General features: G+C 35.9%; 1 protein-coding gene across 3 annotated transcripts in view; it reads right to left on the bottom strand.

Moving 5' to 3' along the window:
• Window positions 1–1711: 1711 nt before the first annotated feature.
• The window catches only part of LOC125647906 (putative GTP-binding protein 6), a 19985-nt gene continuing 2612 nt past the window's right edge, over window positions 1712–19084 (bottom strand). For 2 of the 3 annotated variants that reach the window (XM_048874763.2, XM_048874764.2), the window contains exons 2-12: window positions 18030–18505; window positions 15925–16023; window positions 14744–14850; window positions 14213–14391; window positions 12621–12710; window positions 12279–12396; window positions 10517–10637; window positions 6038–6246; window positions 4033–4175; window positions 2882–3031; window positions 1712–2739 (exon numbers count right to left, since the gene is read on the bottom strand). In XM_048874763.2, the coding sequence (XP_048730720.1) occupies window positions 2601–2739; window positions 2882–3031; window positions 4033–4175; window positions 6038–6246; window positions 10517–10637; window positions 12279–12396; window positions 12621–12710; window positions 14213–14391; window positions 14744–14850; window positions 15925–16023; window positions 18030–18306 (1632 nt within the window). In that variant the 5' untranslated portion in view covers window positions 18307–18505 and the 3' untranslated portion in view covers window positions 1712–2600. The remainder of the gene's footprint in view (window positions 2740–2881; window positions 3032–4032; window positions 4176–6037; window positions 6247–10516; window positions 10638–12278; window positions 12397–12620; window positions 12711–14212; window positions 14392–14743; window positions 14851–15924; window positions 16024–18029; window positions 18506–19084) is intronic. The other variant, XM_056140446.1, reaches the window with a different exon arrangement.

Below are 19084 nucleotides of genomic sequence, written 5' to 3'. Positions count from 1 at the left end.
TATTGGGAGATTGCTGTTGCCTTTATGGACATTTGTAAATCTTCTAGATTTATTCTTTGGAGCTTTGACACACCAACTATTTAGTCACAGAATAGCTTGTAGAAGAAATTCAAGAATGTTATCATTGCAGACCACAAAATTTGGTATTTTGGATACAAGTTTGTAACATGCATTACAAGGTCTTGGGCCAGAATCTTAATTTTTTATCCTTCCTCTAGAATTTTCCATTCTAGTTGTGTAAATCTTAACACTTGGATTTATTGTAAACATGTGATGCAATAAGCTGGCAAGTTTATTCCACATGTATGAAACCATCGACAAACGGGGTTCAGTTGCACATGAACATGTAGATATAATAAACCCAAGCTTTTCAAATTCTTTTTCAGTTTCATGTGACTGATTTCAGAGGCAGTCATGGAAAATTAAGCTAGGGTGGCTTATCAAATTTTGAAGCTCACCAAAATGTCTATTCCTAATCACAGAAGTTTTAAAAAAATATTTCTAGCAATGCATTGGCTGTAATATGAAGGAATCATGAAAGCAAATAAATCTTACAACTGGACTTTGTCAGAATATATATGGAAACGTATAACTATAAAACTATCCTAATGGGATTAATAGAATCCTTCATTAGTACGAGTGTGGGATAGGGAAATTCCACCGAGGGGACAAGATTCGCTGTCTAGGACTTGGCAAAGCCACGTCCTAGACTGCGAATCTTGTCCCCTCGGTGGAATTTCCCTATCCCACACCAGTAAATAATGAAGGATTATTTTTCTCACATTTTACCTACAGTTTAGGGCATAAATTTAGGAGCTTCGAGAAAATTCTAAATTATCATAATCCTCATTTGAACTTCAATGCAAAAACTAATTAGATAGGCAAAAAGAGCATACCCAAAAATGGTTTACACTATTAGTGTAAACTAAAAAAAAACCAAGGTTGTCCACCAGAAAGCTATATACATCAAAGTTTAAAGATAACAAGATATTTTTACTTCCCCATGTAACGTAAATCTTCACTGTGTAACAAAAATCATAGAAAATATATAACATCATAATCAAATGACGTCACAGCAGTGTGATACAGAAAAATCTCACATGGGTAATGTCGATCTCGCACTAGTGATAATGTGAGAATAATACCTCCTGCAAGGCTTATCAGTATTGCAGGATATTTGAGATATTGTATAGCTGAAGATGATAAAAACATGATTTTCTACATTTTCTATGTTTCATCTAAACAAACGTTACAGGATACAAAAATTCTTTTGACCTCAATATTTATCAATAATCATGATGTAATAAAGAGTGTACAAATTTTCAGGGAAATCCATGCTCTAGTCTCTTTAAAAAAATGTCTGGACTAAATCATATCCACAGACAAATGAGCAGACAAACTGACCAAATTATTCCATTATACCCTATCCTAAACTCATGCAGTAGTCTATAAGAGATAACATATTACATAATCTAAAAGAAAATGACCAAGTCTATAAAGGAAAAACACCTGTAAAATGTCTTCCTTTATATAAAGAATCAATAGATATGCATAGCCTTATTATGTATATAATAATATACACACAATGTTTGAATCAAATCGTTCATTGGTTCGTAAGATACACTCTGGACAATGACTACTCCCCCTCAAAATGGAAAAAATATCCATAACTTCCTTGAATGTTAAAACATCTAAATCAAAAGAGCAAGTGCACAATTATACATCAAGTTTTTATTAGGTCAATTCAACTTAATTAGTAGATAATCATCCGGGGTCACAAAAAAATATGGGGCAGGATTTATTTTTTTATTTTTATTTTCAGAGAGAGAAAAATTAATGACAAAAGGCATCACACAAAGTATTAATCAAGTTAATTTAACATTCAAAGAATCCTTGGAAGAGGATATAAAACCAACATTCTGTGACTTTAATCATTCACTCATGTCACTGGGAAGCAAGTTTGTTTGAAATCATACGAAAATTTAAAAAAATCGGGGTGGGTCCTATTTTGAGGGGCGGGCTGGGATGATAATTTATCAATCAATTCTAATTGGCCTTAATTAATGATATTCTTGGGACATTTAATGTCTACAGGGGGCAAGATGGTTCCAGTATTGCTCCTAAACTTCATTTTCGGGGGGGGGGGGGGGGGGGGCATAAATAATAACCAATTTATGTCTGGGATATACAGTCTATTGCAATGCATAGTCCTGATTTTCAATAGATATCCTTAAAGTATACATATTCTCTTGAGAAGGAAACCACAAAAAACTGATTGAACACCAATTGGCAAGTCCTTTTTTTTTTTTTTTTTTAACTTGCATGACTTTCAAAAGAACTTGCATGTATTTCAGTAAGTCAAGTGATACCAAAGTGCTAGGTGAAAGCAACATCATATATTCAAATACCTTGTATACAGTTCTTGTTTATGTTAATACAAGTAATGGACAAAAACATTGAATTTCAAGTAAGGCATCACTTTCACTGTTTTACAGATATGCAATAATCAGACACTCTTGTCTGTAGATCATGATTATTTTATTTTGGCACTTTGGATAATGCCCAGTTCTATATTAACATTACTTAAAATCAATTCTGGATCAGGACTTCTTTTTCCGTTTGGAGAAGAGATGTTTAAATTTTCCGTAAGCTGATGTGCTGATAATTGTCTCCACTAAATAAGAATGTCCATCCTCTCCATCTGTTGTTGAAAGCACCGTGGCATTCCTGTACAACCAGCTGTAAAAAAAAAAAAAAGATCAGAAAATTCATTTACCATCTATAAAAAAAAAAAGGATCAGCTACATTAAGAACTTTTTCCTCAAGCTCATCGGAGTTGCATTGCATTAAAGAGTTGGGTTTAATTATGTCTCAAGTAAACCTTAAATGGTCCCCTCCCACTGGAATCCTGAAGGTTTTCCGAACTCTTCCAGTGCTACTTGTAATAGCTCCCTCCAGACTCTTTTTCAGTTCATCCATTCCTGTGCCAGTCACTGCTGATATGTTTAAGCCTGGGGTGCTCTCAGAATCGCTGTTATAAACAAGCAGTACAAAGGTGTACGTGTCAATTGCTGATAAGTTTTCAAATTGTGGACTTGTTCTATTCTATTTCACTCCATTGATTTTTAGATGAAGTTTTAAATTTCATTCAAAGTGTTTCCATGTGTCTTAAGGATGGCCTCTATTATTTTTTTTTGTATAGTCCATAGGTCAGGAAGAGGTTAAACATGACAAAAATATTTTAATTTTATCCGATGATATCTGAAATACTAAATATATATTTAATATATGAATTCACTGAATTTGCTTGGTCATTTTTATATCAAGGATCAAATGTCACAAAATCAGAAACATTGGTTTTCAGATGATATCTCAAATATGATCATAGTAATTAAACTACACACACACTGACTAAAGGATGACATAATCAAGTTTTGGTATTCAAAGTTCACCAGATCACATATTGTAAGAAATGGTCTTTAGATAATATCTGAAACAATATTTGAAATTGAACATGACAATTTTCAATATTTAAAGGACAGTGAGTCCCTACTGATTTTAATAAGGTTAAAGGTCACTAGGTCAAAGTGCACAAAATGGTTTCTAAATGATATATCAAATACTACCTGTATTTAAGCTTTTGTACTGAAACTCTATGAAGACTGTTTATGATAGAATGTTGACAAGTATTGATTGAGGTCAAAAGGTCAAGAAGAAATCTTTTCCAGATCATTAACAAATACTCATGGTATTTAACTTTTAGCAATGAAACTTCATGTGATGAGACATTATTACTGAAGGATGTCCTCATAGTTTTCTAGATCATTCATTGATATGACCCCTTTTAGTTTTCAGTCCAAAAGGTCAAGGTCACCAACTCAAAAGGCAGTGATACTTACTGAATGATATCTCTAACATTTTTTGTGATACATGATTTAAAAGTTGGAAATATCAAAGTGCTTCAAATACATGTGTTAATCTTGCTGCCATTACAAAAATCTTGCAACTTTCCATTGTTTGAAATGAGCTCACCTTATAAGATCACATTTACTGTTAACCACCAACATATTTTGTAGCTTTTCCTCGGGCAGCAGTTTACTCAGAATGTCTACAACATTTTCTGTTTGGGCCACATGATCTGGATGACTAGAATCTCTAACATGAAGAATTACATCCTAAAAAGAGACACACCCAACATTTGTTTATTTCTGTTGTTTTTCGTCCAATTCTTGTACATGTATTTTCACTCAAACTGCCACTAAGTTTGATCTAAGCATGGTGCTTACAATTGTAGCAGGGAGGGTTCTTAATTGTGCCTATGCCTACCATGACAACAGTACCTCCATTTTTGAGGTGAAAGATTCTAGACAAACAAACAACCAACCAAAAGACCTGAATTTTTCACTTCTAATGTAAGGTGCGTGGTGAAGGAGCTGTCACTACCTATGTGAAACATCTTGTGTTTGACGAGATGCCAGGACATAGAATCGAACCGAAGACCTGCTGGTTGTGAGGCAAGCATTCTGACTGCTAGGCTACCATGACCTGTAACACATCTAACATGAAATATTATATCCTTATGAAGAGATACCACATCCATTTGTTTTCTTCGTCTTAACGTTACTCTGAGAATTTTTCCCTACCATTTTAAGTTGAAGTGTCCAAAATTTAGACTTATGCATGGTGCTCAGGGCCACAGACTGCTATAAAGTGGGTTTCTGTGTAAACTGTACATTGACTGCTATAGAGTGGGCTTCTGTTGTAAACTGTACATTGACTGCTATAAAGTGGGCTTCAGTTGTAAACTGTACATTGACTGCTATAAAGTGGGCTTTTGTTGTAAACTATACATAAACTGCTGTAAAGTGGGCTTCTGTTGTAAACTGTACCTTGACTGCTCTAAAGTGGGCTTCTGTTGTAAACTGTACATTGACTGCTATAAAGTGGGTTTCTGTTGTAAACTGTACATACTGCTATAAAGTGGGCTTCTGTTGTAAACTGTACATTGACTGCTATAAAGTGGGCTTCAGTTGTAAACTGTACATAGACTGCTATAAAGTGGGCGTTTGTTGTAAACTGTACATTGACTGTTATAAAGTGGGCTTCAGTTGTAAACTGTACATAGACTGCTATAAAGTGGGTTTCTGTTGTAAACTGTACATAGACTGCTATAGAGTGGGTTTCTGTTGTAAACTGTACATTGACTGCTATAAAGTGGGTTTCTGTGTAAACTGTACATTGACTGCTATAGAGTGGGCTTCAGTTGTAAACTGTACATTGACTGCTATAAAGTGGGTTTCTGTGTAAACTGTACATTGACTGTTATAAAGTGGGCTTCTGTGTAAATTGTACATAGACTGTTATAAAGTGGGCTTCTGTGTAAATTGTACATATTGCTATAAAGTGGGCTTCAGTTGTAAACTGTACATTGACTGCTATAAAGTGGGCTTCAGTTGTAAACTGTACATAGACTGCTATAAAGTGGGCTTCAGTTGTAAACTGTACATACTGCTATAAAGTGGGTTTCTGTTGTAAACTGTACATTGACTGCTATAAAGTGGGCTTCTATTGTAAACTGTACATACTGCTATAAATTGGGCTTCTGTTGTAAACTGTACATAGACTGCTTTAGAGTGGGGTTCTATTGTAAACTGTACATACTGCTATAAAGTGGGCTTTTGTTGTAAACTGTACATATTGCTATAAAGTGGACTTCTGTGTAAACTGTACATTGACTGCTATAAAGTGGGCTTCAGTTGTAAACTGTACATTGACTGCTATAAAGTGGGCTTCAGTTGTAAACTGTACATATTGCTATAAAGTGGGCTTCTGTTGTAAACTGTACACACTGCTATAAAGTGGGCTTCAGTTGTAAACTGTACATATTGCTATAACGTGGGTTTCTGTGTAAACTGTACATTGACTGCTATAAAGTGGGCTTCTGTTGTAAACTGTACATATTGCTATAAAGTGGGCTTCTATTGTAAACTGTACATTGACTGCTATAAAGTGGGCTTCTGTTGTAAACTGTACATACTGCTATAAGTGCATCCTCTAGGGTGGCAGAAAAAGCATCCATCAGACTGCTAGGAATGTCCGAGATAAAGCCCACAGTGTCGACCAGGAGAACTTTGAGGTGATTGGCCAGGAGAGTTTGATGAACAGTGACGTCTAATGTGGCAAACAGGCGGTTCTCTGGTGTAAGAGTCTCATCATCTGTCAGGGCTTTTATCAGAGTTGTCTTCCCTTAAAAATTGAAATCAAACAAGAAATAAAATGAACATGTCTGTGTTCCTCCACTAATCTCTGAAAATTACATCTTCCATGCAACAGAAGAATAACAACAAAAGTCAAAAGTTGTCCATTTCTTAGATAATGTCTCCATTTGTCAAACACCATATAAAAGATTGAAATATTGTTTCTGTGACAAACTGTTTTGTATTCTAAAAGTGAAGTTCAAGGTCACTGGAAATTGTGGGTCCATCTTCTCATATAATTCATCACAGAGCTAGTGATCCTAAGAACCTAAACGCTCATGTGGATTAGTTCATATAAAGCTTTGGAGAAGGATAAAACTTTGACAGAAAATTAACATTACCAGTAGCTCTGTGTGACATCGACTGGGTCTGTATAGAGTACATTTTATTCTCTGCATAATTATTTGATCAGAAAAAATACCTAATTACTACATTTTATTACCTGTGTAATTATTTTATTAGAAAGGATACCAAATCACTAAATTTTAGTTAGAATTGAATGTTGGAATTTTGAGCCCCAATCACGAAATAATGATTTTTATACAACATACATCTACCAACATCTTTATTAACTGAACTATGTTATTTGTTTGGGTCCTTCTTCCGCTTGATATATAATAATGTCTCTCTTATTAGAAGGGGACACATACAGTCAAACCTGTATTAAGAGACCGTCCAACGGAGAATGGAAAAAAGGTCACATATGACAGGTGGTCTCTTAATTCAGGTTGCCTATTTTCCACAGTAAATACATATCGTAAATATACAGAAATAGTTTGTACATGGAGAAAATAACTGTACATGTAATTGGAATTTATCATAAAGAATATCAAGTATGGCTTTAATAGTTGTAAAATAAAATCATTAATACACTGTAGTTAAAAATCTAAAATACAAATGTGTTGTATCATAATTTATTATTCATCAAAAATTCCATTTAATCTGTCTAAGAATGATAACATTTGCATGCATTTCATATTACACATTTACATAAGATTTAAATCTCATTTATGAAATGCATGCAAATTTTCTAAAACTTAAAAACATTTTGTTATAAAGAGTATTTATTTATAGCCTACTTGTATCTAAAAACAAATGCAATGCTTGTCTGGTAATAAAGCAAGCGATGAAGAGTTGTGTCCCCTTTTGTACAATAATGCTGGAAATATATGTTATTCAATTTGAAAGGCATTTTAAATAAATCACAATATCCATTGTGCACAGCAAATCTTTTAAGTTTTGAACTAATGCAGGCACCTTTTTTGAACTCGGATGTGTCAAATACTCGGGATATTGTCGAAGTGAGTCGCTTAAGTCATGATTCTGGAAACTTTGGGTATCTCATGCAGGAAAATTGCGAATACTCCATTTGAAATTTCAGTCCCAGGTACAATATTTATCCGATTTATTTCGCAATCGGGATAATTTTTCACTCTGTTGAACTTAATGGTATAGCAAGAGGTAGATTTTCATTTCTGATCTACCCCGCACTTCTTAAAAGTTAGTTTGTCAACATTTACACATTGAAAAACACCTTGATTTTGTTAAATAAACAACAACTCGGGTTTTGTTAATTAACCACATACGACCCTGCATGTTGATAGCTTGGGTATAATAATTGATTCAGAGTGCCGACTAAGCAAGATCACTGCCAAACTATGTACCCGTGTATTTTAAAACGAAAGTGTTTGGGAGGGCGATAATTCCTAGAATAGTCATGCTCAACTGAAATCGAAAGTAGGAATCACATTGTAATCGAAAAATGTACAGTCATTAACTAAAGGTAAAATTCGTGAAATGACACGAAAAGGTTGTAAAAATCATGATCGTTGGTCGCGTCAGACAGGTGGTCGTTTAATACAGGTACAATAGATAGGGTAACGTCTTTGGGGGGAACTTTTTATGGTCACATAGATAGTGAGTCGCTTAATACAGTGGGTCGCTATGGCAGTTTTGACTGTACGTGTATAGCCATAAAAAATACATGTTTCCTCCCAGCTTGAGAGACTGAGGATCTTAAAAATACATGTAAATTCTTTACATAATCTGATTATCCTACAACTGCTACAGTGAAATATTACTAATTCTTCACCACAATTAGGTGGTAGTGGGGTACTGTTAATCACCACAATTAGGTGGTAGTGGGGTACTGCTAATTACAACAATTAGGTGGTAGTGGGGTACTGCTAATCACAACAATTAGGTGGTAGTGGGGTACTGCTAATTACAACAATTAGGTGGTAGTGGGGTACTGCTAATTACAACAATTAGGTGGTAGTGGGGTACTTCTAATCACCACAATTAGGTGGTAGTGGGGTACTGCTAATTACAACAATTAGGTGGTAGTGGGGTACTGCTAATCACAACAATTAGGTGGTAGTGGGGTACTGCTAATCACCATAATTAGGTGGTAGTGGGGTACTGCTAATTACAACAATTAGGTGGTAGTGGGGTACTGCTAATTACAACAATTAGGTGGTAGTGGGGTACTGTTAATCACCACAATTAGGTGGTAGTGGGGTACTGCTAATTACCACAATTAGGTGGTAGTGGGGTACTGCTAATTACCACAATTAGGTGGTAGTGGGGTACTGCTAATCACCATAATTAGGTGGTAGTGGGGTACTGCTAATTACAACAATTAGGTGGTAGTGGGGTACTGCTAATCACAATAATTAGGTGATAGTGCCATACTGCTAATTACCACAATTAGGTGGTAGTGGGGTACTGCTAATTACCACAATTAGGTGGTAGTGGGATACTGCTAATCACAATAATTAGATGATAGTGTCGTACTGCTAATGACCACAATTAGGTGGTAGTGGGGTACTGCTAATTACAATAATTAGGTGATAATGGGGTACTGCTAATTTCCACAATTAGGTGGTAGTGGGGTACTGCTAATCACCATAATTAGGTGGTAGTGGGGTACTGCTAATTACCACAATCTGTATATACATGTACTACAACAGCTAGTAGGGTACTACTAATTACCACAATTTGTATATCCTACAACAGCTAGTAGGGTAATACTAAATACCACAGTTTGCAATGATAACAAGAGGTACTGTGAGCAATGCTCACTAAGAATACCCCCCGCTTACCCCAATCTCCCAAAGGACGTTGGTAATAGGTATAAACTACCTCTTTTCCGAGTGTAAAAAACAAATGGCATGACAAACCGAACCATATTGCTACTTCGATGTCCAGTGCGCTTGACCTTTGACCTTTTGACCCCAAAATCGATAGGGAACATCTTCATCCCATGGGTAGTCCATATGTATGATATGGTGACGGTAGGTGGAAAGGATAACGCTTTAGAGCCCGGAAACCATATTGCTACTTCGATGTCCAGTGCGCTTGACCTTTGACCTTTTGACCCCAAAATCGATAGGGAACATCTTCATCCCATGGGTAGTCCATATGTATGATATGGTGACGGTAGGTGGAAAGGATAACGCTTTAGAGCCCGGAAACCATATTGCTTCTTCGATGTCCAGTGCGCTTGACCTTTGACCTTTTGACCCCAAAATTGATAGGGAACATCTTCATCCCATGGGTAGTCTATATGTATGATATGGTGACGGTAGGTGGAAAGGATAACGCTTTAGAGCCCGGAAACCATATTGCTACTTCGATGTCCAGTGCGCTTGACCTTTGACCTTTTGACCCCAAAATCGATAGGGAACATCTTCATCCCATGGGTAGTCCATATATATGATATGGTGATGGTAGGTGGAAAGGATAATGCTTTAGAGCCCGGAAACCATTGCGTCTACAGACGGACGGACGGACAGACGGACGGACAACCCGATTCCAGTATACCCCCCACAACTTGTTGCGGGGGGTATAATAATAATAATGAATGGTTTTATATAGTGCCTTTTCCAGCTACTCAAAGTGCTTTACAATACATTATTACCCGGCAGATCTTATATCAATCTAGAACTTTCTCAGCTTCCAGGGAAGCATACAGTGCAAGCTGCCATTACAGGTGCTAGAGCACTAACATTCTAACAATATCTTTCACTGTCTATAGCCAGGTACCCCTTTTACACTTGGGTGGAGTGAGGAAATTCATGTAAAGTGCCTTTCCCAAGGACACAATGTCAGCCCTGCCCGCCCAGGACTCGAACCCACGACCTTTCGGTCGACAGTCTGACAGGCTAATCACTAGGCTACCTACAACAGCCAGTGGGGTACTACTAATTACCACAATTTTTATATCCTACAACAGCTAGTGGGGTACTACTAATTACCACAGTTTGTATATCCTACAACAGCTACAGTCGGATACTGCTTCCTGATTCGGTTTTTCCTGAGGATTTCCCTCTGTTGTTTGATTTTTTCCAGCTCTCCTCTTAGTCTTCTTTCTCTTTCCTACAAAGAAAAGCATATGTTACCATAAGACTTTTTCCTTGCGATAATCCAATTTTAGCTTTCTTTGCGAGTATTTTTGAATCGCAAACAATTAAATTCACAAAAAATTCACACCAATTGTATACCATATCTTACAAGATATGAATAACTCGGCGAGTAGAAACTCACCACCTCAGTGTAGTACTAATTACCTTAAACAGTGGCCAGGTGTACACACACCTATTAACTTGTTAAGTGATAACACATGTAACAGTAATGTCTGTTCTGTACAAATTGAAACCTCTCAATTAATTTGTACCTCTAAAATTCGATTTGGATAATCGTGAACAAAGAACTACGCAAATAAAAAATAACAGTGTTTTGGGTTATTTTTGCAAAATTTGTGATACGCAAAAAAAAAACCCATCATACAGTTTCAGCTACAAAATATGATGAAAGGGCCTCCCTTCTTTAGCTGTGACATACAGCCCCCAATGACTTAGTAAAACATCAAAATTTGAATTATGCAATTTACAATGACCCAAGATGTTCACTAATACCTTAACATAGAGGTTTGGTATTTTATTTTACTGAAAAGTTCGTTAACATTAAAGAGTTATGCTGTCTTTTGAAATCAGGTTTGTCTGTTTTTGTTAAATCTCTAATGAAATTCATTGAATGACAGGTTTTTAAAGCCTTTGTTTATATCGAGCACAAGGTTGTCCAGATTTCTCTTTTCTATCATAAGTCTTTTTAGTAATAAAGCAAATTATATCCAAACGGCAAGACTGCGCGATCTTGTGATGATGAAATTCATAAAAATTAATACAATAAAAATGTGCAAAAACTATACATTTTCTTTCTACCTCATTATCTGTATTGACCTTGGGTAGTATTTCTGTAGTTTTCAGGCTAAGGGTGACCATTTAAAACTTAAGTTTTCTACCCATATCTTCCAATATCCCAGGAGAAAAGGACTGTACGCTAACTGGAGATACACCAGTGTTTAATATTTACCAAAAAGTATAATAGATAAATCAATTTTTCTTTGAAAAGAGGGATGGTTAAAAGGGACCACAAGCTACAGCTAAAATGGGGAGGTCTTTTATTCTCATTTTTGAGCAAAGGGAGATAACTAACAATCTTGAAATATCATGTCAATTAGAAATATCTATTTTGACAATCAATATATCAGTATGCCATAGGACTAAAATGTGGGAAAACTATGGTATCCAACACAATATTGATTGAGACATATTCAACTAGATGTGTTATTGTAACTATGCTGGCCAGAGGAAACTCGAGTTAGCAGTGTTTGTATGCTTTTTATTCAAATTGGTAGATGGCAATGACACATGATGAAGATAAGTGATAAGCAGATATTACTTTTGATGTGAGACTGGTGAAATGAAGTGTGACAGTACTGATTAGTTTAAACACTCGTTCTACTGTGCATCTGTTTCAGTTAGATTACAAATTTCAGCCAATGACAGTGAAGAAACATTTTACGAAAAGTGTTACTACACGTAGATTGAGAAACAGCAATAGAGAGATGAAAAATACAATAGATAAAACTGATATGTAGTTAAAACACCACAACATACACCCACAGATGTGTAACAAATTTTTACCCTCAAACTCTGTTCTGAATTATAAACTTACTGCAACTAAAGCCTCTCGTTTCTGAATGTAAGTAAACTTGAACCCTCCCGATACGACATAGTGCGTCTTCCCGGTCAGATGATCATGTTGACCTTCATTGATTTGTTCCAAACGACCTCTGCAAATATATATATATATATAAAATGAAATTGATCTATTTGCATTACATTTTCTCTATACATCAACATGTCTAATTCAGAGAATGAAATTGAAATGTCAAACAAATATCCTATTAACAAAAGGCAGTACTAATATGATAGTAGTTTGACGGTTTATGGTATGTAGACATAAAACAATCAATATTTTTCCTCCTTGACAAGAAGAGCCTTCAGATGTCTTTACCTGATGTAAGGAATTTCTGCTAAAGCAATCTGTAGTTTTGCCTCCCTCGTTTGTGCAAACTCTTTGAATATGTGAAGAACAAGAGTATACCTGTTTAAAAGAGAAAATTACATTTAAAAACATGTGGAGTGGTGTAGATCAGAAGCCTCTGACTTGGGGAGATGTGGACTGCAGTAGATAAAAAAACAGTACTGACAGTGTTCTTTTGACACGTCCCTAATATTGGGGAGTATTTATATAATATTAACGCTAAGATGGGTTTGTTAAAATAAAATTGGAGATTTTCCTCTGATAAAGTATAACTTGAGAAGCAAAATTACCCATATCAGTCTGAATTTGACCCTGAAAAACAATAGGTTTCTTTCTCTAATCATTCAAAACATGTGTACCAAGTTCTACGCTCCTAGCCTTATAAGTACTACTTTTATCTAACTTTGTAGGTGCTAACAGATGAGTATAGATATACAGATACAGACAGACGAACGAACAGATGCACTGAGCCATACCACACTACAGCCTATCTATAACGGACACCACACTACAGCCTATCTATAATGGACACCACACTATAGCCTATCTATAACAGACACCACACTACAGCAGCCTATCTATAACAGACACCACACTACAGCCTATCTATAACAGACACCACACTACAGCCTATCTATAACAGACACCACACTACAGCCTATCTATAACAGACACCACACTACAGCAGCCTATCTAAAACAGACACCACACTACAGCCTATCTATAACAGACACCACACTATAACCTATCTATAGCAGACACCAAACTACAGCCTATCTATAACAGACACCACACTACAGCCTATCTATAAAAGACACCACACTACAACCAGCCTATCTATAATGGACACCACACTACAGCCTATCTATAACAGACACCACACTACAGCCTATATATAACAGACACCACACTACAGCCTATCTATAACAGACACCACACTACAGCCTATCTATAACAGACACCACACTACAGCCTATCTATAACAGACACCACACTACAGCCTATCTATAACAGACACCACACTACAGCAGCCTATCTATAACAGACACCACACTACAGCCTATCTATAACAGACACCACACTATAACCTATCTATAGCAGACACCAAACTACAGACTATCTATAACAGACACCACACTACAGCCTATCTATAAAAGACACCATACTATAGCCTATCTATAACAGACACCACACTACAACCAGCCTATCTATAATGGACAAAACACTACAGCCTATCTATAACAGACACCACACTACAGCCTATCTATAACAGACACCACACTACAGCCTATCTATAACAGACACCACACTATAGCCTATCTATAACAGACACCACACTACAGCCTATCTATAACAGACACCATACTACAGCCTATCTATAATGGACATATAAAACTAAAACTAAAAAACACTTAATATTGTGAATTCAGCGAATAAACAAGGAAACAAACGTGCAACATGTGTAGATATAGAACACATATAGATGTAGCTTTTCCTGGGAGAAGTAACAGCTTGTCTCCTGTTTAACATCTACCACTATATGATTGGTACATAAAAAGTACCTGTCAAAAACTGGCATCTTCCAGGCACCCTGCAGCATAGCCACCTGATTGATTTTCAAAACGTCCACATTAATGAAAACTGCTGAAATGTCTGTACGAGAAGTCAATAGATCCGTCAGTTCCTCCAGCTGTCCTTTTGTAAATATGAATCCTCCACGATTCTTTACTTTTTGAATTTTCTGCAAGTGAAAAGTTGTATATGAACATTCATCATGTTGATCAGCTCTGAACTGTGTACGACTAATTCTATCAAACATGAGCGTAGTCCTCACTATACGTCAGACAGAGCTAATAAATGTTCATAGGGATAATGATTTTATATTTCATCCTGTCAGACAGTTAAGGTACAAGAAATTCAAATCCCTAGGTGTATACAGTATTAGATTACTTATAAATATAAACACTCTTTCTGAATGGGAGATATTCAATTGTAGCTTACATACAAATACATGTTCCACAGAATTGTCCAAAGTTTCTTGACATGAGAATCTATGGGTGCTCATCACTGTATTAAATGTATAAGAATCTTACTGTATCAGCTACTCTCCAGTGTGGCAGGGAGTGAACCAAAGCACATGCCTCGCTAAGCTGTAGCTCCGGAGTAGTGGACCTGGGCTTCTCTGGCCCCCACCTAATGGCTGCAAGAGATTGATTCTATATAACAAGAAGTTGGATATAAAACATCAAAAGGATATTTTCTTAAAGATTTTTTTCAGCTTGACACTAACTTTCAATTTGTAAATTTCAGAAGCCAGGTTTTACTTATATACCCACAGTCCTGAGAAAGACCAATTTATAGAGGAGCTCAACCATGCGTCAATACATCAAGAGCTCCAATAGTACGGAGAGAGCTGAAATAGGCTATGCCTGTTTCCCAATCCCACTTATTAGTGAATAAAATATTGTTTGAATTAAATTAAATTTTGAATTTGAATAAATTCAGTCACTGCATATCGTACATCTATATACATACTGTTTACCAGGAAATTTTCACCTTGTGTAACATTTGCCCTAATACTGCATTACATTAAAAAACAATTTTGCCCAATTTTAAGCCCATGGATATTTTGGTGTTATACAACTCTCATTGAATTAAATCACTTCTGAATTTGTCCACAAAGGATTTGAGCAAAATTGGTGGTGAAAAAATGGGGACAAAATTTCACCAGTAAACATGAATTACATTAGACAAATACTATAAGCAAAACAATGAAGGTGTGCTTGAGAGACACAATACCCCAATTGACTTTGTCCTTGTAAAATTGGGACAAATTTTAACTTTACATATGACTTTGACTTATTAGCCACATTGACTTAATATTAACCTTAAAGTTTTCTAAGCAGGAAGTCTCTATCTAAAATTCTAAAGTTCAAACAATATGACCCAGTTAGAGTTGCACAAAGAAACATATACTGTAAAAGTGATTATTTACACTGGGAGTTAAGTACACGTTTTTCCACGTCCAACATTACGCATGGGGGGAAAAGTACATGGTAACTGAAAATAATATATATCAACTATTTATACGTATACACGTGGGAAAATTTACGTGCTTATTACACGATTGTGGAATTAGTGTAAATTTCCCCACGCGTAAATAACCACTTTTACAGTATACAGACAGACAAATAAAAAAACCAGCTCATCACCACCCCCATCTTCAATGTGTGTGTGTGTGTGTGTGTGTGTGAGAGAGCAGAATAGTTTGAACCTGGATGTACGATCATTACGGAGTGATGAACTCCATCATAATGGAAATGCTCTTGTAGATATTCCTTATACTCCTCAGGTTCTTGTAGAATACCATCATCTAAAATTAATGTCAACTAAAATTAACATCAATCAAAGTCAACAACATGTACAATCAATATCATTTAAAAGCTACACGAGAATCAAATTTTGTTATAAATACATGTATATATAGATAAAATTCAATTTCTAGTTGGTTTTTTTTTTTAAATCTACCTTTCCAAGAGCAATTTGGAATTCCATATCTTAAATATGAATGTATTCACTAAATTATCAAGGTCAAATTATTTGGGCATAGTTGTCATGTTCTTTTAACATGCTTGAAGTCAACATATCCTTCTCAAAGGTTACAGAATACAAAAACAGGGTGAAGTCATCAAAGTCATATGAAGGTCAAGGTCAAAATAGTTGTGTGGAATTGTCATATTGATGACAATATCTTTCATAACTTAGTCAGAAGGAGCTAAATGTATAACCTACAAATGCCAGTTCAAGGTCATATAGAAGGTCAAGTAAAAACAAAAAAAATTACTTAAGACATAGTCGTCATGCTCTCACCAAGACATATTTGAGGAAAAAAACTTCACTAAGCTAGTCAGAAACAAGCTCAATATGAAATCCCAAAATGTAACATCATATGAAAGGTCAAAGTCAAATAACAAGAGGCCTATGGGCCACATTACTCATCTGAGTCACTTTGGCTCATATTTAAAGATTTTTCCTATATATTCGCATGTAAAACTTTGATCCCTATTGTGGCCCCAACCTAATCCCAGGGGCCATGATTTTTACAAACTTGAATCTGCACTATGTCAGAAAGCATTCATGTAAACTTTTCTGGCCCAGTGATTTTTCAGAGAAAGATTTTTAATGATTTTCCCTATATATTTGTATGTAAAATTTTTATCCCCTACTGTGGCCCCATCTAACCGCCGGGGACCATGATTTTTACAAACTTCAATCTGCACTATGTCATGCAAAATTCTTTGGCCAAATGGTTCTTAAAATTTTTAAAGATGTTTTCTATTTATTAGTTATATAAAACTTCGATCCCCTATTGTGGCCCCATCCTAGCCCCAGGGGTTATCAGTTTAACAGACTTGAATCTGCACTATGTCAGGAAGCTTTCATGTAAATCTCAGCTTTTCTGGTTCTGTGGTTCTTGAGCAGAAGATTTTCCCTATAAATTTGTATGTAAAACTTTGATCCTCTACAGTTGCCTCATCTTACCCAAGGGGGCCATGATTTTAATAAATTTGAATCTGCACTATGTCAGGAAGCTTTCATGTAAATTTCCACTTTCCTGGCCCAATAGTTTTTTAAGAAGATTTTCCCTATATATTTGTATGTAAAACTTTGACCCCCTATTGTGACCCCATCCTACCCCCGGGGGACCATGATTTTAACAAAATTGAATCTGCACTATGTCAGGAAGCTTTCATGTAAATCTCAGCTTTTCTAGCTTAGTGGTTCTTGAGAAGATTTTTCCTATATATTTGTATGTAAAACTTCGATCCACTACTGTGGCCCTATCCTACTACCAGGGGTCATGATTTGAACAAACTTGAATTTGTACTATGTCAGGAGGCTTTCATGTAAATTTCAGCTCTTCTGGCCCAGTGGTTCTTGAGAGGAAGATTTTTTAATGACCCCACCCTATTTTTGTGATTATCTCCCCTTTGAAGGGGGCATGGCCCTTCATTTGAACAAATTTGAAAGCCTTCACCCAAGGATGCTTTTGGCCAAGTTTGGTTATAATTGGCCCAGTGGTTCTGGAGAAGAAGTCGAAAATGTAAAAAGTTTACAGACGGACAGACAGAGACGACGGACAACAGGTGAGCTAAAAAGACTTTGGAATAGTTGTCATATTCTCATGTATAGTATTGTGTATGGGATTTGAAGGAAATTCCTACAGTTTATTCAGAAATGAGCTAAACGCAAAGTGGGATGGAGACGACCAGCACTACATGTAAAGACATTTTACATTTCGGAGGGATGCAGGGGGGGGGGGGGGGGGGGGAATGCAGGTGGGGGGGGGGGGGGATGCATGCAATGTCTAATAGAAACCTTCTTCAAATGCTTGCACTAAATTTTGTAATCTGCTTTCCAACTCTTCATCTCCACCATGACATTTCTGTTGACACATAGCATTTGTTGTACTGAAGTAACAGAGTGGTATACATGATGAAGATAAAGTACTTCTTCTTGGTTTGTTTGTCTGTTGATTTAGTGCGGAATGCAAATATTTGTTTCTAGTCCAGTTCAAGGAGGCATATTTTGATGACTTCCTGACCAAGCTCATCCTGCAAAGGTGATATACACCTTTGAAACACCTTAAACACATTGTGCAGGTCACCTATGTAACTTATTTTTGCACAATTTTTTGGTTCAGTGAAGTTGAATTGTTACAGGTCATGGGAATAATTCTGCACCATATTTTCACTCTGGCTCTCTATAATCCATGTCATTTCAGTCAAGTATCTGCAGATCTTTTTTTCCTTGCATGATAATTCAGAACCACTTTACAGCTCAGTAATGGAAATCTGCAAAATTAAACTGACATATATAAGTATTTATATTTCATTCCATTGATGGTCAATTTGAAAATAAGCAAAATATCAAAATCAATTTCAAATAGCATTTTATATGCAATATTTCATAATGAATACCTTTTGAAATGTTCTAATTTGACTCAACTTCATACTATTTTCTACAAATTTGTCGTTTAAAAAAACCCCATAAATTACTCTATAATAAATATAATATTTATAATCGAGTGCTTGGAATGTGCCAACAATTGACTGATATTTTATATTAATCAAAGATTGGAACACCACTATCAATTTCCAAAGAAGTTTTTTGGGGTTGAAAGGTCCTAGATGCCAGTTCAAAGCAGGCACATTGATCACGACAAAAATTTTGTGTGGCAAGGGTGTAGTTCATGAATATATTAGTAACTCAGAAAGGAAAGATGGTTCAGTATTATTGCATAAACAAATAGATTTGCTATTAACCCTAGCTGTAAAACATGATCTGCAGACCTGCATTCTGTTCAAAATTTCTAAACCTGATCAATTTCAATCGAGTCCCCTTTTATTTCAAACCAACCATCCATCTAATAT

The sequence above is a fragment of the Ostrea edulis genome, chromosome 6, assembly GCF_947568905.1.
Source record: "Ostrea edulis chromosome 6, xbOstEdul1.1, whole genome shotgun sequence".
Lineage (NCBI taxonomy): Eukaryota > Metazoa > Mollusca > Bivalvia > Ostreida > Ostreidae > Ostrea > Ostrea edulis.
This window is presented reverse-complemented; position numbering and strand designations above follow the sequence as displayed.